The sequence below is a fragment of the Emydura macquarii genome, unplaced genomic scaffold (assembly GCF_026122565.2).
Source record: "Emydura macquarii macquarii isolate MOO-44397 ecotype Brisbane River unplaced genomic scaffold, CSIRO-AGI_Emac_v2 contig_2292, whole genome shotgun sequence".
Taxonomy (NCBI): domain Eukaryota; kingdom Metazoa; phylum Chordata; order Testudines; family Chelidae; genus Emydura; species Emydura macquarii.
In genome coordinates this window covers 291,988-316,221 of record NW_027132429.1, presented here as the reverse complement: position 1 = coordinate 316,221, position 24,234 = coordinate 291,988, and the positions used below count along the sequence as shown (strand labels likewise).

Here is a 24,234-nt window from a genome sequence, read left to right as displayed (position 1 = left end):
CATCTAAGAGTTATAAAAGAGCTGGGTGAGGCGCTCACTGGAACATTAGTGATGAGTTTTTTCCAATAACTCTTTGAACGTTGTGGAAGTTCTATAAGACTGGAAGACAGGGTATATGATTTAATGATATTTTAAAAGGGTAAACAGGATGACCTAAATTAAAACATAGGCCTGTCAGCCTGACATTGATCCTAGGCAAAATAATGCAGCTGAAATACTGTGTCCAGTTCTCCTGTCCCCAATTCAAGGATATTGAAAAATTGGAGAGGGTTCAGAGAAAAGTCATGAGAATGGCAAATATGGCTCCTAGCGAGGGATTCTGGGAGCTCAACTGATCTAGATGAACACAAAGAAGGATAAGGGGTGACTTGATCGGTCTATAAATACTACCGGGGGAACCGAAATTTGCTAATAGAGGGTTCCTCAATCCAGCAGGGAAAAGTCTAACGTGATTCAGTGCCTGGGATTTGAAGCTAGGCAAATTCAGAGTAGAAATATGTTGTAAACTTACATCAGTGACTGAAAATGACCAAAGGGACAACTTACCGGCAGCTGTGCTGTATTCTCCATCCCTGGCCATTTTAAAATCAAGACTGGATGTCTTTTTCTGAAAGATTTGCTTTCGTTCAAATAGCAATGAATCCCGGGAAGTGGTGTGGCCTGTGTCGTACCAGGAGATCAGGCTTGATGATCGTGATGGTCCCCTTCTGGCCTTCGAATCTGAGTTTTTGGGCTCCTGCGTGACTCTGGAACACAAGAAAGTTGAATACACAGTAGCTTGTGCTGGTGTGGATGGGACCTCGGCCAGTGGGGAGCAGAGAATAGCTACCGTGCTATGCCCAGGACGCGGTGTGCTGAGCATAAGCGCACATGCCGGCTTCACATTGCTGGAGATGCCTCTTGCGTAGGGGGTATTTCACTGAGATCCTTTTTACGCTGCAGAAGACGATCCATTGAGGTCAGCGTCACTGAGAACCAGGGTCCTGTGGGTTTTTATGTTGGGACAGAGCTGCCTTCCCTTGGCACGGTGGGGTGCCGCCGCCCCCAGGCTGATCTAACCTGGCAATGTAGTTCTTTGGCTTCTAGTTACAATCAATTGCTAAGCGCCGCAGGAATGCAGGGGAGCCAGTGAGTCACGCTCGACGCCCGGCTGACCTGTGAGTGGTGCTGAGAGCTTCAGGTCCGTGGTGTCAGGTCCTGCTGGAGGGTGGAGATGGGATGCTGTGGGGTTTCTTTGGAATCTTCCCCCACACCCCTTTGCCAAGCCAGGGAAAACAAAGGCCCCAATCCGACTGCAAACGGGCAAGTCCAGTCAGAAACGGGTCAGCTGTCCCTGTAACTGGTGCCTGGCTGATATCAGAGATTGTACCTTAGAGAAGGCTGGTCTAGTAGTAGGCGGGGTTGGGGGGAGTCTGGGACTCCTGGGTTCTGTTCCCAGCTTTTGGTGGGGGAGCATGGTCTGATGAGTAGAGCGGTGAAGATGGGACGTTGATGCCTGGATTGCATTCAGAAAGTGGCGAGAGCAAGGTAGGGCTGAGAGGCAGGACTCCTGGGTTCTATACCTGGCTCTGGGAGGGGAGTAGGGTCTAGTGATTAGAGCAGAGGAGGGGCTGGGAGCCAGGACTCCTGGGTTCTGGCAATCCTGTGCCGAACGTTGGGGGTTTAAAAAAAAAAAAATCTGTGCTCACTACAGAAGAAAGTAATATAATGACTTATCTTGGGTAAATCTTCTACCTCAACTTCCACTGTAACTCTGATTGTGAACACTTCCTCTTAGCCGTCAGTAACAGAGCGTGCACATCGGTGTTGCTGTATGTCAGTTCTCACTGGAGATGGAGTGGACTTTAATGGCTAGTGCAGGGCAGGCTGGGAATCTGGACGCTTGGGTTCTATTCTTGGGAGTGGGAGGGGAGCAGGGCCTAGGAGTTAGAGCAGGAACAGAGTCTGAACTTAGTTCTGTTCCCACCTGTGGGAGGGAATTTGGCGTAATAGCTAGGACAGGGGACTAAGTGCCTGGACTCCTGGGTTCTCTCCCTAGCTCTGGGAGGGAAGTGGAGTCTAGTGGTTAGAACATTGGGTGGTGTTTAGTGAAAAGTCAGGACTCCTGGGTTCTATTCCTAGCTCTGCCAGTAACATGCTATGTGATCATGTGACAGTCACTCCTGTGCCTCGGTTTCCCCCACTTCTAAAATTTTTTTAAATGCTTCCCAGGGGTGCCACTGGATGCTCCACAAAGCATTGGAGGCCCTCAGGTGACAGGCACGTGGTGTCCGTTATCCGAATGACTGATTCAATTGCCCCATTCCCAAACTGCTCCGAGCTATGTCAGGTGAAGCCCCTAAATCCACACCCCGTTCTGTCACCAGCAATCCTGCCTTTTCCTCTGCTGCTGGCTCTGCTCTCCTTCTCCTGGCTGCGTTTGGGAGCAGGGCGGTTATGAAAGCAATGGGCATAAAAGAAACGTCAGTAATCCAAATGCTACACAGCTGCCTTCCCCCCCCCCCCAATTCTTTAGCTGTGAGTCACCTTAAACAGTGGTGACATGTCCTTAATGGCTCACCAGGCACTGTTAGCACATGACTCGAAGAGTCATGTTAACTAGCAAGACGTTAAAACACTGCTGTGTGGACGGGGACAAGCTGGGTTTAACATCACGTCATCTGGTTAGGGTTCGCTCTCTTATTCCAGCCAGGTTTAGCCCTGGCCAGGTGGTGTGATGTTGAACCCAGCTCGCCCCTGTCCGCACTATCTGTGACGTGGTGTTTTAACGTCGCGCTAGTTAACGTGAGGGGGGGAGTGGGGTGGGTGTGTTAATAGCTTCTCTGTGTCTCAGTTCCCTAAGTGACTTTCCCACGGTCAGTGAAAGTCTGTGGAAGGGCAAGGACTTAAACCTGCATCTCCCAAGATCAAGACAAGTGCCCTAACCACTGTGCCAGCCTTCTTCTCTGGATGGAGACTTGTCCGTTGTTTAAGCTTTAAAGAGGGCAGGCATGAAACCCCAGCCTGTCTCTCGTTCTCCAGGTTTGATTGGGGAGGGATGATTTCGGGGTGGAATTGCAGGACTCCTGGGTTCTCTTTCCCCAGCTCTGCCACTTCCTCCCTGGGGGACCTCACTAACTATAGATTTATAGACTCCAAGGCCAGAAGGGACCATTGTGATCATCTAGTCTGACCTCCTGCATAACACAGGCAACAGAACTTACCCTCAGGCAAGTTCACTTCCTCCTTCTGGATCATCCCCTCTCTTTTCCCTTCCCCCCCTCCATCTTACAAACTGATTTCTCCCTCCTTATCAAATTGCTGGGATGCTTGTGCCAAGTTTCTAAAGGGCTGAGAGAGCCTTTGGGGAAGGAGCTTGTTAAGTGCCTTGCAAAGTATTTCAAATATCCCTCAGTACCGACCTTCCTCCTTCAGGCAAGGTGGTTTGGATTTAGTGGATCAGAGACAGCTGCTAAATTTAGGATGTGGGTTTAAGAAGTGGCATGGCTCTTTCTCTAAATACCCTCAGGCTTTCCCCTCCCGTAGCCTTTATTGATCTAGTTGCACCAAAACAAGGCGTCTTGATGGAGATCCGGGCCTAAAATTAGTCGGTTTCAATGTCAGAGCTTTTCCTTCCCCCCCAGGCGCCTAGCTGTTTGCGGAGTTCTCCTCACGGATGGGCTGGGTTTTAAACCTCTCTCCCCCACCTTTATTTGCGCTTGGAATCTCACGTCTAATATTTGGAATAAAATCTTTCCGTGTTATTTGTGAGAGTTGCACCAAGACACCTGGGCGCTGCACAGAGATGGACAGAGACCGCGCATCAGGCTGTCTGTTCCCTTGTGCTAAAGAAATAAAAGTCTGTCTGTCCATATCTGTCTGTCTGTCTTCTACTTGGATTGTAAGCTCCTTGGGACAAGGGCCGTCTTTTTATTCTGTTTGTGCAGCGCCTAGCACGGGGGGGCCCTGGTCCATGACTGGGGTTGCTAGGCGCTGCCCTGACACATCAAATAAATAACATCCAGCGCCCAGCACAGTGGGATCTTGCTCCATGGCTCGAGATGGGAGACGCTCTGGTAATACAAATAAGAACAGTAACTCACTGTCTAAATCAGTGGTTCCCAACCCATGGCCTCGGGGCCAAAAGTGGCCCGTGGGGTCTTTCAAAGTGGCCTGCTGCTCCCCTCCCGCTGGCTGCAGAAGGGAGACACCGTCTAAGGTCCCAGGCGCAGAGTGCGTTGCTGTGGGGCTACAAGACGGGTCGAGGGAACGGGAGATCAGCGCTGCCCTCCCCCTGGCTGTAGCAGGGAGCATGCCAAAGCGCGCCGCCTGGTCCCTAGATGCTGGGGTCCTGCTGGAGACAGAAGAAGGGGAGCACTGATCTCCCGTCCCCCTGGCTACAGAAGGGAGCCGCTGCCTAGGGACCCAGGTGAAGTGCATGCAGTTACAGGAGGTGCGTGGTTTCCCTGCTGCAGCCGGGGGACGGGGGATCAGCGAGGACTCCTGTCTGACTGCCGTAGGGGGTGGGCTGCTGGCCCTTCAGGGTTGTACAAAGGAGAACTGTGGCCTTCGAGCTGAAAAGGTTGAGAACCCCTGGTCGAAACAGGCAGAGGCTTGCCCCAGAGGGGTTCCGTGAAGGTAACTGGGGGGTGTGACAGAGCTGGGGTCTGAACTAAGCTCTCCTGAGTCTGTCTGTCTGGTCTCTTTACTTGTATTACAGGGGGGGGGGGGCAGGGGAGTGATGTCCCATTGGGTGCTGGGAGAGCAAGATGTGGGTGCTACTCCCCAGGCAGGGAGTGGGGGCCCTGTGCCCTTCTCTGTGGGGGAGGGGCCTGTCTGTGCCCTGCCGGGGTCCCAGAGCTGGCTGCTATGGGGGGGCGAGGCACCCAGCCTCGGGGCGGGGGGGCAGCTTTTGGCAGCCCCAAAGCACGAGGTGTTGTGAACCACGCCTCCCGTAGCGCACGGTCAGAAGCTGGTTTTAGCGGTGACCTGTCTAGTGTCTGAACCCAGCGAGAGGGGGTAAAGTTAGCTGAAACCCATGGACCTCCTAGTTCAGGATCACGGGAAGGTCTTGTGCTAATCCCGAACAGAGACTGCTTTAAGTCTGAGGTTTTACATCCTTTCCAATACTCTTTTATAATAGTTCATGCAAAGCCCACAATACTCTGGCTGTTCCTGCTCTTCCTGTGTCTTCTGGGCAGGGACCGTCTCTCAAAGGGTCTGAAACGAGATCAAGACCCCATCCTGGTCAGGGCTGGGATTGTGTCTCTGTGACACCCAGCTCAATGGGGCCCTGATCTCGGCTCGAGCCTCCGGGCACTGCCATGGTTCACATAGCAGTGTGGCGAGAAATGAAGAGGCGTAGACTAGGGAATGTGTCTTTATATGAATTGCCACAGTGGATCAGAGCAGAGCTTCAGAAGACGGCGCAAGAAACTCAGCAGGAGGCAGTTAGGGGCGGGTTTCTCCCATAGAGAAGTTTCCTCCTGACCCCTGTCAGAGGTTGGCTTTGGAGCATGAGGGTTTATGTCCTTTCCATGCTACTGGGTGTCAGATGCTGAGCTGACTTTAACTCCTCACTAATGGAATTCTGGATATTTCAGCTGAGGCTGAAACAGGCTCCGTGCCTGGGCCAGGATTTTGAAACCAGGGTTAGGGACATTGCGGCCTTTTACACCAGGTTGGGTGTGTGTGTGTGCGCGTGCGTGTGTGTACGTGTACACCTATACACCTGTTTGCACTGGGGCACAGTGGCTAAAATCCCGTTGCAGTGTCTGAGAGGCTTTGTCAACCTGCAGGAGGGGGAGGGTTGCCGCCCAGGATGCCAAGGTTGCGTAGAGAAGGGACAGCGGCAGCTGGGGGTGGGCGCCTGGGGACTGCTGTGACAGGATCTGGGGGACAGGCGGGGGTGAGGATGCATTTGGTTTGGGCGGTAGGCGGGTGGCTGTGGCATCGGGGAGTGAGTGTGAAGGGCCCGGTGCCCGAGATGATTCCCCCTTGCCCGGCTGCCGTTGGGGAGGGGAATCTGGTCTTCATGTTCAACCTGCCTGGGCCCTGGCAAAAGTGGCTATCCCGAACAAGGCCGCATTGTGTGGAGGGTTTGTAAATAACTCCCTCCTCCTTTCTTCTCCGGGCCCTGGCTGGGGCTCCTGAGGAGGGGCTGGCTGGGCCTGGCCGCCGGCCAGCTGGGCCGAGCCCGGGGCAGAGGGGGCTCCATGGGAACCCAGGCGCTTCCTCCACTCCCTGCAGAAGGCGAGCTGCCACGCCACTTGGCCTCTGAATGTGGGGTGGGATCAGGGATCGGCTGGGATCTGGGGGGATCGGATCTGGGACCATTGTGTTTTCCTAGCCCTCAGGCCGATAGGGGGCTTGCTTGCAGGATCGAGAGGCCTGGTGGGGGCGCCGGGGGGTGAGTGGCTGGATTCAGGTGGTACAGACGGGGTCTGATGTTGACACGATACGGGGAAGCTTCTGGCTGTGCACCCTGGAGCAGGAGTGGCTGGGGAGTTGTGGGGGGGAAACGACTGGGGAATTGAGCCCTGTGTTTGGGACAGAATGGGGGGGGGGAGGGGTCACTGAGGGTGCAGGTTGGGACAGTTTGGGATTGAACCCTGAGGGGTGGATTGCTGGCAGCTGAGCCCTGGTCTCGGGGGGCCGGGTGCAGGGGCTTGAGCCCGGAGGGGGGGTTCCAGTAGCGAGGGCGGCTGGGCGTAGGAAGGGGGCTGCATTGTTTGCAGCCCTGCCGGTGACACGTTCCCCCCCCGAATCTGTCTCCCAGGACCAGTTTGACATCCTAGAGCGGCACACTCAGTGGGGGCTGGACCTGGTGGAGAAGTACGTGAAGTTCGTGAAGGAGCGGAGCGAGATCGAGCAGGCCTACGCGAAGCAGCTGAGGTAGGAGGACGCTGGCGCCAAGGGCAGGGGACAAAGGCCCAAACTGCTGCTCAAGGCACACGGGCCTAGTGGTCAGGGTTAGGGCAGAGCAGGGGCAGGATTCCTGGGTCCTATTCCTGGCATCTGGAGGGGAGTGGGGTCTAGTGGTTAGAGCTCGGTTCTATTCCCCACTGTGGGAGGGGAGTGGGGTCTAGTGGTTAGAGTCGGGAGCTGGGTTCTGTTCCCCGCTGTGGAAGGGGAGTGGGGTCTAGTGGTTAGAGGATGAACCCAGGAGTCCTGGGACCTGGCTCCTTTCTCTTCAGCTCTTCCCTCAGTACTGGGAGCAAATGGTTTCCTCTCTCTGGGTGTTTCTACATTGCAATAAAACACCCATGGCTGGCCCGTGTCGGCTGACTGGGGATGCAGGGCTAAAATATTTCAGCGTCATGCCCGGGCTGTGTAACATGGTTCTCTGAGCCTGGGTGTCTGTACTGTGATCTTCTAACCCCACAGCCGGAGCCAGCTGACATGGGTCAGCCCCGGGTGGTTCATTTGCCTCTATTTCCCCATCTGTGAAATGGGCATTGAAGCACAGGCAGTAGAAGGGATTTGCCCAGAGCCATGCAGGGCATTGACTGGCAGGGTAGCCCGATCCCACACTCCACCCACAGCTCTGTCTTTCCCCTTGTCTGTCCCCTCAGACCTGCCCATGCCTTAATAGTCTGCACTGTGCTCCAAGATCCTTGCTAGGTATGACCTAGCCAGGGAGCAAAGGGTTAACTAGGTGTCAGTCAACCTTTCCTAGCTCATTCCTCCCCCCTGGGAATAATGGTTCGAGACTGACTCACTCCTGGAGCATCCAGCCTGGAATACAGCTGAACCGAGGGCCGGTGGGAGTTTTGGGAGCTGTCGTCCAAGCGTTTTTGACTTCTCTTGCTTCTTGCTCTGTTGTTGGCTGAATTTTACCAATGACTCTGCTCACTTGGAGTCCTGGCTCTTGGAGGGGGGAATGGTTTGGGAATCCAGCTCTGGGAGCAGATGGAGACGGTCTTCTGCCTCGCCACAGGGCAGACCACCCGTGTGTGCTCACTGCCTCCCAGATCCCCCGGTGATGGGCAGTGATGGAGAATCCACCATGGCCTGTGGCAGGTAGTTCCAGTGTTTCACTTACTCTCACTGTTTTTAAAAAAAAAAAATTGCATCTTCTTTCCAGTCTGAATTTGTCTGGCTTCAGCTCCCAGCCGTCGGATCGCGTTAGACCTTTCTCTGCTGGACTGAAGAGCCCCTTATAAAATAATTGTTCTCCATGTAGGTGGATGAGTCACCCCTTTGTTAAGTCAAGAAGATGGAGTTCCCGAAGTCGATCGCTCTCAGGCAGGTTTTCGAATCCTTTAATCATTCTCGTGCCTCTTCTCTGACAATGTGTCGCTCTCCTCCTTGAACTGTGGGCACCAGAACTGGACACAGGATTCTGGCCCCAGTGCCGAATACAGAGGGAAAATCACCTCTCTGCTGCTGCTTGAGGTTCCCCTGTTTACACCTCACACGATCACGTTAGCCCTTCTGGGTTCAGCTGGTTCTCTGCAAGGATCCTCAGATCCTTTTCATAGTCCCTACTTCCCACGTTAGAGACCCCCGTCCTGTAAGCATGGCCCGTGGTCTTTGTGTTCCAGATCTAAACACGTCCATTTAGCTGTTTTCAAACACATGTGGTTTGCTTGTGCCCAGTCACCAAGCTGCCCGTATCAGGGACCTGACCTCATCAGCATTCTCCACTCCCCCAATTTCTGTGCTCGTGTGTGGTACTGAGGCTTCTGTGGGGGGGGCGCATCCCCTGATTCTTAGCTCTGCGCTAAGTGGAGCCCCTCTGTAACTTCCTTCCCAGTTAATCGCGGGAGAACTTGGTTATCCTTCTGTGGGGGGATGGCGGGAAAGCCGTGGAGGGCTAGCGGCATTCAAGGGGCACTAGCCTGCAGCTGCGTCTACACTGCAGAACAGGTGTGTTCATAGAGGATGAGAGTTGGAAGGGACCTCAGGAGGTATCTAGTCCAACCCCTGCTCAAAGCAGGACCAACCCCGACTAAACCATCCCAGCCAGGGCTTTGTCAAGCCGCACCTTAAAAACCTCTAAGGGTGGAGATTCCACCACCTCCCTAGGTAACCCATTCCAGTGCTTCACCACTCCCATAGGGAAAAACTTTTTCCTATTATCCAACCTAGACCTCCCCCACTGCAAGTTGAGACAGTTGCTCCTTGTTCTGTCATCTGCCACCACTGAGAACAGCCTAGCCCCATCCTCCCTGGAACCCCCTTTCAGGTAGTTAAAGGCTGCTATCAAATCCCCCCTCATTCTTCGCTGAGGCAGACTAAACAAGCCTAGTTCCCTCAGCCTCTCCTCATAAGTCTTGTGCTCCAGCCCCCTCATCATTTTTGTTGCCTCCGATGGACTCTCTCCAATTTGTCCACATCCTTCCTGTAGTGGGGGGCCCAAAACTGGACACACTACTCCAAATGTGGCCTCACCGGTGCCGAATAGAGGGGAATAATCACTTCCCTCCATCTGCTGGTAATGCTCCTACTAATGCAACCAATATGCCGTTAACCTTCTTGACAATGAGGACACACTATTGACTCATCTCCAGCTTCTCGCCCACTGTAATCCCCAGGTCCTTTTCTGCAGAACTGCTGCTTAGCCAGTCGGTCCCCAGTCTGTAGCAGTGCAGCAGCTGCAGACGGGATGTAGTGTTAGCAGCTGATGAGATGGTCTCACTGCAGCGTTTTGTGTACACACCCTCTTGGGCTGGTTGGCTCGAGTTAGCAGCCCTCCCGCACGGGAGGGAAGGGTTGTATGTGGACAGGACCTGTGTTAGGGATAATGCTCAAGTTAATGTTGCAGTGAAGACAAAACCCAGAGAGAAGCGGCCCAGGCTCACTCGGGGAAGGGGGAGACTAGCCGGCTGAGAAGATGGGAGGGGAATCTGAGCTGGCGAAGAAATGTGGATGCCACCGTCCCATTTGAATGTAGGCAGAATCAGGTGTTCAGATCCACTGGGGAGAAGGGGCCCTGGCGATATCGGTCAGGGATCCTAGCAACCTCCAGGAGAGAGAACCAAAAGCTGAGTGAGAAATCACCTCTGCAATGACATGAGAAGTGGGGAAGCCCAGCTGGAAAGCACCAAATGCTCCTTTGCAATGCTAGTGGCAGCGACTTGCCCAGCAGGTCAGCGGCAGAACCCGGAACGGAATCCAGGACGCCCGAGTTCCAGCCCAGTCCTCTAACCCTGGTCTCCCAAGTCTGTCTCCCCTGCTCAGAGATTCCTCCCAGCCCCATTGAAACTGACCCAGGGTGAAAACCGAGGTGCTTTCTTAACCTGGCGGCCTGGCAACGTGTTTCTCTCTAGCATGTGAAGGATTGGACGCTGGCTAAAAGCGGCTGCTTCTGGGGTGGAAGATAGCAACCTGCCGGCACAGTATAATGTGCAGGGGGACTCTAAGGAGGCAGGGGTGAACCTCTCTGAGTTAGAGGCTCCTTGATGGCCATGTACGCTGCACGACTGCCCCTATGCAGCATGGCACGGCCGCTGGGCATTTCATCACAAGGAAGACAGGACAGTACAGTGCCTAGGGATCTAGCATTGGCCGTGTGGTTCAGTAGGTAGGAGACCGGCTGTTCAGGAGTGAGAGACCTTAGTTCTATTCCCAGCTTGGCCACTGGCCTCTGCTGCATGTCACATCCCTTCTCTGTGCCTCAGTTTCCCCATCTGCAAAATGGGGCGAACAGGCCTGCCCTTCCTTTGTAAAGCTATTTGAAATAGAGCAATGAAAAGAGCTAGATAAGAGCAAAGTATGCTGCGAAGCCACGGGTTCAATTCCCAGCTCTGCCCCAGACCCCTGTGTGACTTGGGTAAGTGGCCCAGGTCCAGGTTTTTAAAGGTTTAGGGTGCCTAACTCCTATCAAAGTCAGTGGGAATTAGGTACCTAAATACTTCGAAAAATCTGCCCTTAGCTTCTCCAGGCCTCTGTTTCCCATCTGTAAAATGGGACTAATAGCATTGTCCTGTCCGTGGGGCTATCACACAGTATGATGAGGGGTGGGGGCTTTAGATAAAATCCTTAGCTAGACAGGTCACAGCAACCAGGATAGACCCCCAAATCGCCACACGCTCCTAGCTCCTTTGTCCTCCAGAAGAATCGCCGTTAGCAGTACAGGGCCTATGTCACAGAATTGAGTCATTTTGATTCCATCTAGCAGGGAGCAGCCTTGCCTTTCCCCCACACCCATTCCCACATCACTTCCTATTGTTGAGGGGATGCGGGTAAGACACTAAGGTCACCTCGTGTTAAAAATAAAACGAATCCCCCTGCCCCCATGGTGGTGGTGGTGCACAGAGATGATTCATTATACAAACCAGCTGTCTGGCCAGTTCCCGATTTTCACACTTCCTTCACCAGGGAGCCTTAGACAGGTCACTTTTCCCTCTGATAGGTCACTTTCAGAGGTGGCTCTAGGTGCATCCTGCCTAGGGAACGGTGCTTTGAAATGGGCACGGGCCCTTTAAAGATTTAATTGACCCAGTGTTTTTTTTTTTACAAAGGCCCCTCTGGAAGATCTCGGAGTAGAAATGACATTGCTAGTATCTTGCTGCCCCTTCTGCTGCTAATGTACTTCATCTCCTGCCCCGGAGAAATCTGCGTAGGTGCCTTTCTCCAGCTTGTCTCAGTCCTTGGTCTCTTTGCAACAAGAGAGCCAAATTTTTGCAGGCAAGATCCATCAGCCGCTGAACCCATCTTGTCCACGTCACATCGGCTGTTAGCAGCCCAGGGTTAGTGGCGGCTTCTGATCCTAATTGCTGTGGATGAGTTTTTTTGGGGTTGGGACACCTATCGGTCAATGATACCGCATTAAATGCACTGAGGGAGCGACTGCCCACGTCCATTGCTCACCTGTCTAAACGGTGGGAGCGGGATGTGTGGAATGCGGGAACCAGTTGTCTGAAAGTGAAATGTTCCCTCTTACCCTGAGGTCTTGTAATGCATCCAAAGAACCACGGTAACCTCTTGGCCTCTCGGAGGAATCTTTCATTCATTCATTCATTCACCTGTGAACCTGTCTGCCAAGAAGCTGGGGCAGCGTCTGTGGACGTCCGCAAACGTTAACGTCGTGGGGTAACGGACAGCCAAGCAGCAATGATTATTGCACAGAAGCGCCACGACACATGAGATTGGGGGACGGTGGTGGGGGGCGGATGCGATAGGTAAACCGGCTTTAAAATACACCCTCGCAGAGCTGCATGGTGCTGATCCAGCCTCCAAGAGGGGGCAGCGTGGTGCCTGCACAGACACGCAGGCAGGGCATAATTCAAGCAGGGGACAGCAAATTGGACAGACACAACCCCCCCACAAACACACACTTGCCCCAGCTTTGCCAGCTCTTGTGACTTTTTTGTGAGTCTTCCGACTTACAGCATGTTTCTGAAAACTTCAGCTCCTGGCAGCTGGTGTCTGGGCAAGAATCTCAGCTTATGGATGGTTTTAAAATGTACATTTCTAGCCCTCAAGGCCCTGGATAACAGCTTGAAACTGACCCGAGACGTTTAAAACAAACAAAAGGGGAATAAAAACCCCAACATGAAGGATTTTTTTTTTTTTTTTTTTTTTTTAAATCATCATAAAAAAACCTGTGCTTGACTCGGAGAGGGGCCGAGATCTTGCTATGGAGCAACTCGTGACTAAAGCGTGCCAGACAAACCCGGGAGAGGCAGCGTCTAGCTGTATCGTGGGATCCTGGCCAGACCTGCAGGGCTTCGCAGCACCCGTCTGTTGGGGAATTGAGCAAACACCAGCGGGGATTTTGCCAGCTCAGTGGCATGGTGTGAATTCGTTGGTGAGGTGCTTCCTGGATGTCGAGTGGGTTTGGTTTTTTTTGTCTTTCTCGTCTCTCACAGGCTCCATCTTTTTCCTAATCAGGAAAGAAACTCTCAGCGGGGGCTGCCCCAACTTGCAAGTGAAACCATGCCTGGCTCTCTCCGTGGCTATGTGTTGCTCTGGTTTCTAGGAAGGCTGCATCATGAAAGAGAGGCAGGAGTTTCCTGCAAGGGCTAGGAAATTCTCCGTTTGAGATGGAGAGGGTCATACGATTGACGTGCGTCCTGAACCAACCAGCCAACAGGCACAGTGTTGCCTAGTGGGCAGAGCACTGGGTTGGGAGACCTGGGTTCTATTCTGAGCACTGCCCCTCACCTGTGCTGTGACCTGGGGCGAGTCACATCCCTACTCCGTGCCTCAGTTTCCCCTGTGATACATTGTCTTGTCCAGATTCTTTGGGGTAGGGCTTGTGTCTGTGCAGCCCAGTGGAGACCCGACCTCATCTGGGGCCTGAGGCTGTGACTAATAAACGAGGATTGGTTCAGCACAAGCAGGGTGGGCTGTGTGAATCTGGGAATGGATGTGCCGGGGGCTGGGCCTCAGTTTTTCTTCCCTGCAGCCACAGCTGGGTATCCTTGGCCACGTCACATCTGCCTCTGGTTTCTCACTTTCCTCATCTCTAAAATGGGGACCCTGATGCTTTCGTAATGTGCTTTGAGACTTGTGGGTGAAAAGGGTTTTATTATTGATCAAGAGGGTTGGGACCAGGTGGGTGGAAGGGGTGGCCTGGTCCTGTAAAACCTCCCCGACCCCCACATCCAACGTGCACTGCTTCTCCCCCTTAGCGCTGGGCCTGTCCTCACTGGAAGGCAGATCATAGGAGTGTGGCTGGTGGGGAAGGAAATGTCTTTTCTCGTTTCCCGAAGGAGCAGGGGCCTTTCCGGCTCTGCAGCTAAGCTACACATGGGTCTTGAGGCTCAGAGCGTAGCCTCCGTGCGCCATGAGTCCTGCTGGTGCCCCGGGGGGCTGTGGGTGTGAATCCTGGCACCAGTGTATGGATCCTGGTCCCTGTCTAGGGCAGTGACGAGAGATCAGCGCTCCCCTCCCCATGGCTGTAGCAGGGATGGTGAAGGCAGCCAACTTGTCCTGTTCCCGGTGCGGGCCAGTGCCAGGCCCTACTCGCCTTTTTGCTGAGTCGCTAGATCTCTGCTGCAGGCTACTCAGAAGTCACGGGCCTATTTTTAGCAGGAGGAAGGAAGGGCCCCCTCCAGGCTGGTTCTGCAGATGTCGCCCAGGGTGGCTGACAGGAAGAGCGGGCATATGGCAGAGACGTCTGAGCCCAGCATTTTTTCTTGCAAACCACATTACGGGAGCGTGCCTCTCTCTGGATCCACTTCAAACCATGCTGCCTGTCTGTCCATCCGTCCCTCGGCTCTGGGGGTGTCTCCAACCTCCTAGCAGAAGTTTTTGGTTTCTCTTCTCTTTTTGCCCAGCTCTTTGAAGCAGCTTGAGTTGTCATGCCTCAGGGCGAAATCCCACCAAAAAGCACCATCCTGTCATGTAGAAAAGGGTTTTTTTGTTCCTGTGACGCCCTGTTTCTTTGGCTGTCCCAGAGAGAGATCTGGGTTTTCCACTTGGTGCAGGGGAGTGGGGTCTAATGGAGCACGGGGAGATTGGGTGTCAGGACTCCTGGGTCTTAATCTTTGTTTAGTGGGTATAGCAGAGGGGAAATTGGAAGTCAAGAATCATCTCTTCTGAGCTGGGGGTAGAACCCAGGTGTCCTGTCTCCCAGTCCCCCGGCTCCAACCACTAGACACCACTCCCCTCCCAGAGCTGAGGATGGAACCCAGGAGTCCCGACTCCTTGTGCCCTGCTCTAGCTACTAGACTGCACTCCTGGGTTTGATTTGCAGCTCTGGGAGCAGGGTGCAGTAGCTAAGCAGAGAGGACCTGAGAATCAGGACTTCTGGTTTCTATTCCCAACTCTGGGAGCAGAGGGTGGAGCGGGTCTGGTGGGTTAGAGCAGGGAGGGCCTGGGACTCCTGGGTGCTTCCCAACTCTGGGACTCCTGGGTTCTTCCCAACTCTGTCGCTGGTTCACTATGTGAAATTGATCAAGGCTTTCTTTCTTTTTCATTGCCTCAGTTTTCCATCTGTGAAATGGGGATTATAGCCTTACCGGACAGGGCCTGTGTGGAACAGTATATTAAAGATTGAGAGGCACTCCGATGTTATTGAACCAGATAAGTACAACAGACAGGCAGGGACTCCAAGGACTTTGCAGCATACTTCCAGCAGAGTCCAGTGGATCAGACGTGGGACTGGGACTTGGCAGAGCTGATTCTGTTCCCAGCTTTGCCGGTGACCCTGGGAAAGTCACTTCCTTTCTCACTGCCTCAGCTGCCTCTCGCACTGTTGGCTTGTGTTAGTTTTGGGAGGGGGCTCGCTCTCACAAAAAGTCTGCTGCTTTTCCATCATCTTCAGGGCAGGGCTGGTAAACTTCTGGTGCTGGAGCTGGGACTTGGGGTTTCTTGATGCCTTCTTCAGATGGCTTCTATCTCTACAGGGAAACTGAGGAAGGTGCCTTCTATCTTGATAGCCTGGTAAATTTTTGCACTCATCCCTACTAAGGGAAACCCCTGCCCTTGTTTCACAGGAAACCTCCATTTTCCCATGGGTTTTTTTTTTTTTTCCTTCTCGTTTGCAGGAATCTGGTGAAAAAGTATCTTCCGAAACGGAACACAAGAGAAGATCCAGAATCCAAGTAAGTGTCTCTGTCTGTCTGATCTCAGCACATCATTCTGCTTAAGGCAGAATAAGAATCAAAGGCTGGGTGTTTTTAAGGACACGCCTGTCTAGGTATAAATGGTCCTGCCTCAGCATGGAGGAAAAAGGACTAGATGATCTTTTGAGGTCCCTGCCAGCCCTACATTTCTATAATGCTAAGTTAAAGCCGGATAACTTCAAGTTAAAAATAAGGCACAGAATTTTAACAGTAGAGTGACAAGCTGCTGGACCAAACTCCCCAGGGAAGTGATGGATTCTCCATCTCTTGAGATCTTCAAATCCATACGTCCTGCCTTTCTGGAAGGTGCTTTAGTCCAACACTAACACAAGTAATCAGGCTCAGTGCAGGTGTAATTGTGGGAAATTCTCTGGCCTGTGCTCTCCAGGAGGTCAGAGGAGAATAGCCCCTCCTGGTCTTAAACTCTATAAGTAGCAATGGTTCAAGTTTCTTTAATAGATCTAAAGGCCAGAAGAGATCATGGTCCTCTTGCCTGACGTATATACAAGGCCAGAGCCTGTCACCCTTTGGAACCAATTGCCACAGGAAGTGGTTGAAACTAGGAATTTAGTAAGTTTTAAAAAGGGATTGGACATTTTTATGTGGGGAACAGGAATATCCAGAGTGATCACAATTACAGCAAATGACTATTCTGGAAGGGTTATTAAACCTCAGGTGTTGGGATTTAAGACCCTTAACTATTCGAGGCCAGGATGGGACTTAACGTGGGGGGCAAATTATCCCACATCGGTTACTCCAATTTTTTAAAAAGGCTCCAGAGGCGATTTCGGCAATTACAGGTCAGTAAGCCTAACTTCAGTGCCTGGCAGATTGGTTGAAACTACAGTAAAGAACAAAATGATCGGACACACAGATGAATACAATTTGTTGGGAAAGAGTTGACATGGGTTTTGTAAAGGGAAATCACGCCTCACCAATCTACTAGAATTCTTTGAGGCGGTCAACAAGTATGTGGACAAGGGTGATCCAGTGAATATAGTGGACTTAGATTTTCAGAAAGCCTTTGACAAGGCCCCTCACCAAAGGTTCTTAAGCAAAGTAAGTGATTATGGGATAAGAGGGAAGGTCCTCCTCTGCATCTGTAAATGGTTAAAAGGTAGGAAATAAAGGGTAGGAATAAATGCTCAGTTTTCAGAATGGAGAGAAGTAAATAGTGTTGTCCCCCAGGGGGTCTGTGCTGGAACCAGTACCGTTCAACATATTCATAAATGATCTGGAAAAAGGGGTAAACAGTGAGGTGGCAAAATTTGCATATGATACGTAAGTACTCAAGATAGTTAAGTTCAAAGCAGACTGTGAAGAGTTAAAGGGATCTCACAAAACTGGGTGACTGGGTAACAAAATGACAAGATGAAATTCAATGTTGATAAATGCAAAGTACTGCACATTGGAAAACAGAATCCCAGCTATACATATATAATGATGGGTGTAAATTAGCTGACTCCAAGATCTCTTTCTTGAGTGGTAACATTGTGGCTAGTTCTTTGAAAACATCCACTCAATGGGCAGCAGCCATCAAAAAAATGTAAAAGAGTGTTGGGCATCATTAGGAAAGGGGTAGGTAATAAGACAGAAAATATCATATTATCTCTTTTGTAAATCCATGATACGCCCACATCTTGAATGCTGCGTGCAGATGTGGTCACCCCATCTCAAAAAAGATACATTGGAATTGGAGAAGATACAGAGAAGGGTAACAAAAATGATTAGGGGCATGGAAAAGCTTCCATATGAATAGAGATTAATAAGACTGGGATTTTTCAGCTTGGAAAAGAGATGACTAAGGGGGGGATATGATAGAGGTCTATAAAATCATGACCGGTGTGGAGAAAGTAAATAAGGAAGTGTTTGTTTACGCCTTCTCATAACACAAGAACTAGGGGTCACCAATGAAATTAATAGGCAGCAGGTTGAAAAGAAACAAAAGGAAGTATTTCTTCACACAACGCACAGTCAACCTGTGGAACTCCTTGCCAGAGGATGTTGTGAAGGTCAAGACTATAATGGGGTTCAAAAAAGAACTAGTTAAGCTTATGGCGGATAGGTCCATCGATGGCTATTAGCCAGGATGGGCAGGGATTGCTGTTTGCCAGAGGCTGGGAATGGCCGACAGGAGGGATCACGTGATGATTACCTGTTCTGTTCATTCCCTCTGAAGCACCTGGCATTGGCCACTGTTGGAAGCCAGGGTACTGGGCTAATGGACCATTGGTCTGACCCAGTATGGCTGTTCTTGTGTTCTTACACCTTCCGCTGACCATCTAGTGCTGGTGTTGTCCAGATCCTGGACTCGATGGACTGGACTGTCTGATACAGTCTGGCAAATGTCTGCACCAGGCCCTTAACTTCTGATTGGAGCAGAAAACTGTAAAGCCTTCTGTGTCCTGAAATGTCAGGAGTGTCAGGCCATTGGATTTGATCTTAGTACCCAACCCTCCACCCTTTTCGGTTCCGGTTCTAATCCGAGCGGCGAAGAAGCCTGTTCTGTTGTTGTTGTTGTTGTTTGTTTGTTTGCGTCCCAGTTTTGGTCTGGGCTCTGCTCTGGGATGGTGTGGGGCTTGGGCAAAATCTGCTGGGATCATTTGTTGTCCTAAGATCTGCCTGAAGCGGCACAATGCTTAGGTTGTCAGACCGACCGCCCGAGCGTGTGACCCTGGCTGAGCCAAAGTTTCAGGCTGGGTCAGCCCCTGACTCTGGCTCTAATCCAGCCCGAATTCAGACACCTTCATCCATCCCTCTGTTCTGCTGTAAGACTGGCCGCTTCCTTCAGACCTTCCCAGCCCGAAACGTAGCACCCAAAACCTCTTCCCCTTATCTTGTCTGCACTGAACCGGTGGCTGTTCGGTTAACAGCACTGATGCAGCGAAATCAGATGCCAGCCACAAATGCTGCAGCTGGAGACCCCCCCCCCCCCACCCCCCGACCTTCCCTGTTTTGTCCATGGCTTTTTTCTGTGTCCCTGACTCACCCGCAGCGGCGTGTCCTGTGGGGCTGGGCCCAGCTCCCTGCTGCAGGTGTTACCACCCGGAGCCCCAGGTCACTTTGCAATGCCCAGAGCAGAGCACTGGGCCCAGGACACAGGAGCCGCCAGAGCGGCTGCTGCTGGGTGAGTGCAGGGGGTCCTTGCTTTCCAGCCCCCTCACCCCACCCTGTGTCTGTACTAGGCCAGAATTACCACTGTGGTGCTGGAGGTGCCAGGTGATCTGTCGATAGTAGGGTGCCCCCTTCTGGCCAGATGGAGAACTGCACCAAAGTGTTTGCAATGCTCTGTGTTCCGGATGTCACAGCTTTGGATGAAATAAACTGGGTTCTGGCTTTGCAAAACCTCCAGTCTTGGTGGCTTAGATCTAGGTTCCATTTCATCTAAACCCATCTCAAAGCTCAAAGAAGACTCTGGTTTTTGGTGAAGGGGATTTCTCTTCTCCCTCCCTCATGATCCAGGAACAAGGGGATTTTTGTTCAGTGAAACCTCCCAGGGGCTTCACATTTAAAACCGACCACAGAGAAACTTTTTTAGTTTTTTGTTTCGCCTGTGGGACTTGTTGCCCTGCCACAGTTTCACTGGGCTGGAGAGTTTTTAGCAGGTTTTAAAAGGAGAAGTGGACGCTTACTTAAATAGTGAGAAAATCCAGAGTTAGAATAATGTTTAAAAAACTCAAATGTATAGGAAGGGATCTAAACCCTTATGGCTTCAAGGCCTAAGCCTCTATCTGCTAGGGGTCCGGAGACCTCTTCCTGGTAGCAGGTTATCCCGCCATGCGCTAGTTGGGAGTTTATTGCACCATCCTCTTAAGCAGTTCCTATGGCTTCCTAGATTAAGGCCAGAATAAACCATTAGGATAATGTAATAATCTCTACATGGGGAGAAGATTTCCAATAGCGGAGGGTTCTTCAGTCTAGCAGTGGAAGACACCACAAGATCTGATGCTGAAGCTAGATAAAGCCCACAAGGCACAGGTTTTTTAGAGGAACCGTTGGACCAGCTCATGGCAGGCAGATGGTGCGTGTTCGCTCACTTAGCCTTTAGATCAGGATTGGATGTCGCTTTAAAATAACACGCTCGAGCTCAAGATATGGGCTGGCTGCAGAAATCACGGGCTGGGGTTTTCTGGGCTGTTATGCAGGTCTGGCTGCTAGATCATAATGGTCCCCTGTGGACTTGGGGGGGAAAAATATCTGTGACCTCCTGGATAATGCAGGCCAGAGGATTCCCTCCGAGGGTGGTTACACAGATTCCGGTAACTTGTGGTGGAGCTGCCCTGTGTGTCTTAGAGATGTCCAGTCTGGGTTGATCAGAGACTGGATCCTGGATTAGACTGAAACCTGTTCTGAACCAATATGGCAGCTCCTGTGTTAAGCGCAGCTTCGAACACATGCAGATGGGTAGGCAGGCTGAGTTTGGAGATGCCCAAGGCATGGGGGTGTCTGAACTGTGCCTCTGCACCCATGACTTTGCCATTCACCCCGTAACTCTGCCCCTGCTCCAGGTTCTGCCAGTACCAGGCCTTCCTGCAGGTGGTGAAGGAGCTCAATGACTTTGCTGGCCAGAGGGAGGTGGTGGCGGAGAACCTGATGATGCAGATCTGCGTGGAGCTCTCCAGACATGCCCAGGAGCTCAAACAGGAGAGGAAATCGGTAACGCTTCCCACTCCGTCTTCTAGTGCGGCTGTCCAGGGCTTAGCAATGTCTAGGGTGGGGGGCGGGAGACGTGAATCCAGCTAAGTCTTGACCATCCTTTGCGGCCAGATGATGTAGGTGGGGTCTCCACTGGGCCTTGAGAGCGTGAGTAATGCATCGGCCAAGTGTGCCTCTTTGCATGCTGCGGCCACTAGGGGGAGACAACTTGCTACTGCCTCAAAGGTAATGCACCGGGTCCTTTGGCTCAAGCTGTAGCGGAGGGAGCTCTTGGATCCAGGAGGACCCAAGTTCAGTCCCTGCAGACGCTTCGTCCCTTGGGGGAGAATCTGGGCCAGCTCTCGGTAATGACTGACCCTCGCTGCCCCTGGGAGTTGGGGCTACCTCTTTCTTCTTAAAGAATCACACGGGGCTCGTCAGCTGCTGCTGTCCCTTGCGCGCACTTTGCCACCATAGCCCCTGCAGCCAGATTCTGCCCCAAGGGAGGCAGCAGATCAGTGGAGATGAACGTGAAAGCTGCTGGAGCACGTTGGAGAGTTTGTACTTGGGATCTGTGGGGGCAGCTGCAGCTTCGTCGGTGCAGTAGCTACGCTGCTTTTGGGAAGCTTTTTAGGACCTGGGGCCGTAACCAGAGTTGCACGCTCCCTGGAGAGGAGACGGGACTGTCTCCTTGTAACGTGTACAGTGATTCCTTTTAGGTGCTGCTGTAATACGTCTTGTCAGTGTCACCGTAGTACACCGAATGAAAAAATTAGCCAGCAGCAGGAAGTTCTTCATCGCAGCCTGAATCTTCAGTAGTGCCTAGTGGTTTGGGAACCTTGAGACTTCTTAAAGGGACCCTGACGTGTTCCTCGCGGCAGGGTGCTTGGTGCTGTCTGACAATCAGGGTCAGTTTAAGGAGTCTCCAGCTTCCCAAATCTCTATAGACACTTCTGAACATTCAGGCTGTGACGAAGAATGTCCTGCTGTTGGCTAATTTATTCATTGGGTGTATTTCAGCAGGGGCCCAGGGCTCCCTGGTGCTGGTTGCTGAACGTTATTCATTAGGTATATTATAGTTGTGCCTCGCCGCGCTAGGTGCGGTACAAACCGAGATCACAGAGAGGGCTGAAATCCTGAGGTTCCGCTGACATCTCTCTTCTTTGCAGCACTTCCAGGAGGGCCGGCGAGCCCAGCAGCAGTTAGAAAACTCCTTCAAGCAACTTGAAAACGTGAGTCCCGGGGGACGGTGCCGGTTGTTGACGTTCTAGTCAGGTTCGCATGGGGCCTGATCCATGCTCTTTGGAACTGCCGGGAGCTTTTTCCATGGACTGCCAGAAAGCTTTGGCTGGTGCTTGCTGAGACCTGGCTGCGTGGGACAGCTTGTGCTCCGTGGAGAGTTTCCCCAACATCTGGTGGAAGGAAATGCCTTCAGGAGAATGAAAGCGGCTTTGTTCAGAGGAAGTCCAGAACATGTGCAACAAAAATCTGGACTCCTGGGTTCTGTTCCTGGCTGTGGGAGGGAACAGCATCAACTGCGTTAGAGTAGGGGTGGAGACTGGGAGTCAAGACTCTTGAGTTTCCTTCCCACCTCTGCCACACACTCACTCCATGCTTTTGGAAAAGTCACTTAACCTCTCGCCTTAGCTCTGTGTGATGAGGGATAATCCCTGAACCCCTCTGTGGGGGTTCCCCAAAATCTTGTGGGTGGGAAGGGGCTATACGCTCTGGCACGGTAACACTGGCTTGTATCGTCTTCCCCTAGAGCAAGCGCAAGTTCGAGCGGGACTGCAGGGAGGCGGAGAAAGCCCTGCTGACGGCCGAGAAACTCGACCAAGACTTCAATGCCACCAAGGCTGACGTGGAGAAGGTTGGAACACTCCTGTCTCCTTGGCTTGATCCTCTCTAGCACAGGCTTCTTGGGGGGGGAGGACTCCTTGCGTGGCATGGGGCGGGTGGGGCCCCACCAAGGTGAGGAACAGCAGAATTGACGGGGGAACCTGTCAGAATTGGTGGGTGGGGAGAGTCATTGGGTGAGGTGGTCCGATGGTTTTGCTGGCTGCTTTACAGATTGGTCTGAAGACCAGGTCTCTGCCCCAAACAGCTGACCGACTATCATAGACCCTGTTCAAAGAGGCTTCATCAGAGGAAGAGGATGGTGCTGGGCTTCAGGCCTCAAACGGAGACTGGGGAGAGTTCGGTTCGGTTCCCGGCTCTGCCACAGACCCCCTGGGTGACCTTGGGCCAGTCATTTCATCTCCGTGCCTCTGTTTCCCTGTCTTGGTGATGAGGATAACGATCCTTCCGGAGGCTGTTAAGACTGTCTCTCGCTCAGTGTCTGCAGGGGAGCCCCTGATCTCCATTGGAGGCGCAATAATGAGCAGGAGGAGTTAGCTCTGTAGTGCAGGGCAGGAGATCTTCCCGGGGTCTTGCTATTAAGGTCTCCGATGCAGGGCTTTGAATAAAAGGGATTCCCTGAGCTGGTCTCTGGGCCCGTCCGTCTGCCTGCAGGGATGGGGCTGGGGCTGGGAGGCACGTGGTAACATCCCTAACTCCTGCAGGCGAAGCAGCAGGCCAATCTGCGCAGTCACATGGCGGAGGAGAGCAAGAACGAATACGCCTCCTTCCTACAGAAATTCAACCGTGACCAGAGCCAGTTCTACTTCATAGAGATGCCGCAGATCTTCAATGTAAGCTCCTCCCCTGGAATATAAACTCCTTCCCTGGAATATAAGCTCCTCCTATTTAATCTTAGCCCTGCCTCCTGCTTTCTGTTTTTCCCATCTTTTCTTTTCCCCCTTCATATCAGTGGGACTGCAATGAACACATGACATAAGAATTGCCCAACCCAAGGACCAACTAGCTCAGTATCCCACTTCTGACAGTGCTCAGCATCAGATGTATCCCCATTTTACACATGGGGAAACTGAGGCACGAGGCGGGAGGGGGGAATGTGATTCTTTTTTTTCCCCCCCAGTGTCACCCAGCAGGCCAGTGGCAGAGTGAAGAATAGAACCCCTTTCTCCTGAGGCCCTATGTAGTGCTCTAACCACTTGGCCACATTGTGTTTAGTGTTGGCATCTTGGAGCCTGAGCAAGGAGCCAGCTGTGCTAGGTGCTGTCTAAATGCAGAACAAGGAGTTGTCGCTGCCCCAAAGAACTTCCGATCTAAGTAAGGGAACAGCCAGCTGGGAACATAACAGGACCCACACGAGGGGAAGTTGTGCTACTTTCACTGCACAGCTTTTGTGTGTGACTCTTGAGAAGTTCCTGGTCTCCTTTGCCACACTGTGGCGGAGAGTTCCGCAGGCTAAGTACATGCATGGGGAAAAGTATTTTCTCCTCCTCCATTTTGAATTTGCCACCATTCAGTGTTAGTAAATGTCTCCTTGTTTTTCGTGTGGTGGATATTGTGATGCACCGGATCTCCTTTCTCAATCCCACCCGTAATTGCATGAATTTCTATGGTGTCTCATCTCCCAGGTAAATGACCTTTTCCATCAAACTCCATACTGGACTGGGCATTAGGACACCGGGGTCCTATATCTGGCTCTGCCACTGGCCTGCTGGGTGGTGTTCGGCAAGTCATTGCGCCCCCTTCCGTGCCTCGGTTTCCCCATATGTAAAATGGGGATAATGACACTGACCTTTGTAAAGCGTTGAGATCTATGGATCAAGCACTATACAAGAACTGGGTATTTATAATAATTATAGTGTTTTCCAGGTCTTTGATCACTGCATGTCTCTGACCCCTGCTCCAGCAATATCATTAAGTGTGACCTTCCCCCCTGGGCTTCTCTTCCCTCCCTCCCCCCAATAGCTGAAGTCCTTTCTGCTCTTCTCCTGCCCCCTTGCAGAAGCTGCAGGAGATGGATGAGAGGCGGACGGTGCAGCTCAAAGAAGGCTACGGCGTCTTCTCCGAGACGGAGCGGAAGGTTATGCCCATCATCGGCAAGTGCCTGGACGGCATGAAGGCAGCGGCTGATTCGGTGAACGAGAAGAACGTGGGTGCTGCTGTTTCTTTAAATGTCGTGCCCTTGGGGTGGAAAGCCCATTGAAGTTGCCCCCAAAAGTGGAAGGAGCTCACTGGGGAAATATCC

At 52.2% G+C, this 24,234-nt stretch overlaps 1 protein-coding gene across 3 annotated transcripts in view; it reads left to right on the top strand.

The window, feature by feature from the left end:
- TRIP10 (thyroid hormone receptor interactor 10) overlaps nt 1–24,234 on the top strand; it is a 69,106-nt gene that overhangs the window by 26,576 nt on the left and 18,296 nt on the right. For 2 of the 3 annotated variants that reach the window (XM_067560415.1, XM_067560413.1), the window contains exons 2-8: nt 6,758–6,873; nt 15,423–15,479; nt 20,009–20,156; nt 21,305–21,367; nt 21,901–22,005; nt 22,697–22,825; nt 23,992–24,138. In XM_067560415.1, coding sequence (XP_067416516.1) covers nt 6,758–6,873; nt 15,423–15,479; nt 20,009–20,156; nt 21,305–21,367; nt 21,901–22,005; nt 22,697–22,825; nt 23,992–24,138 — 765 coding nt within the window. Of the gene's footprint in view, nt 1–6,757; nt 6,874–15,240; nt 15,319–15,422; nt 15,480–20,008; nt 20,157–21,304; nt 21,368–21,900; nt 22,006–22,696; nt 22,826–23,991; nt 24,139–24,234 lie in introns of those variants that run through there. The other variant, XM_067560414.1, reaches the window with a different exon arrangement.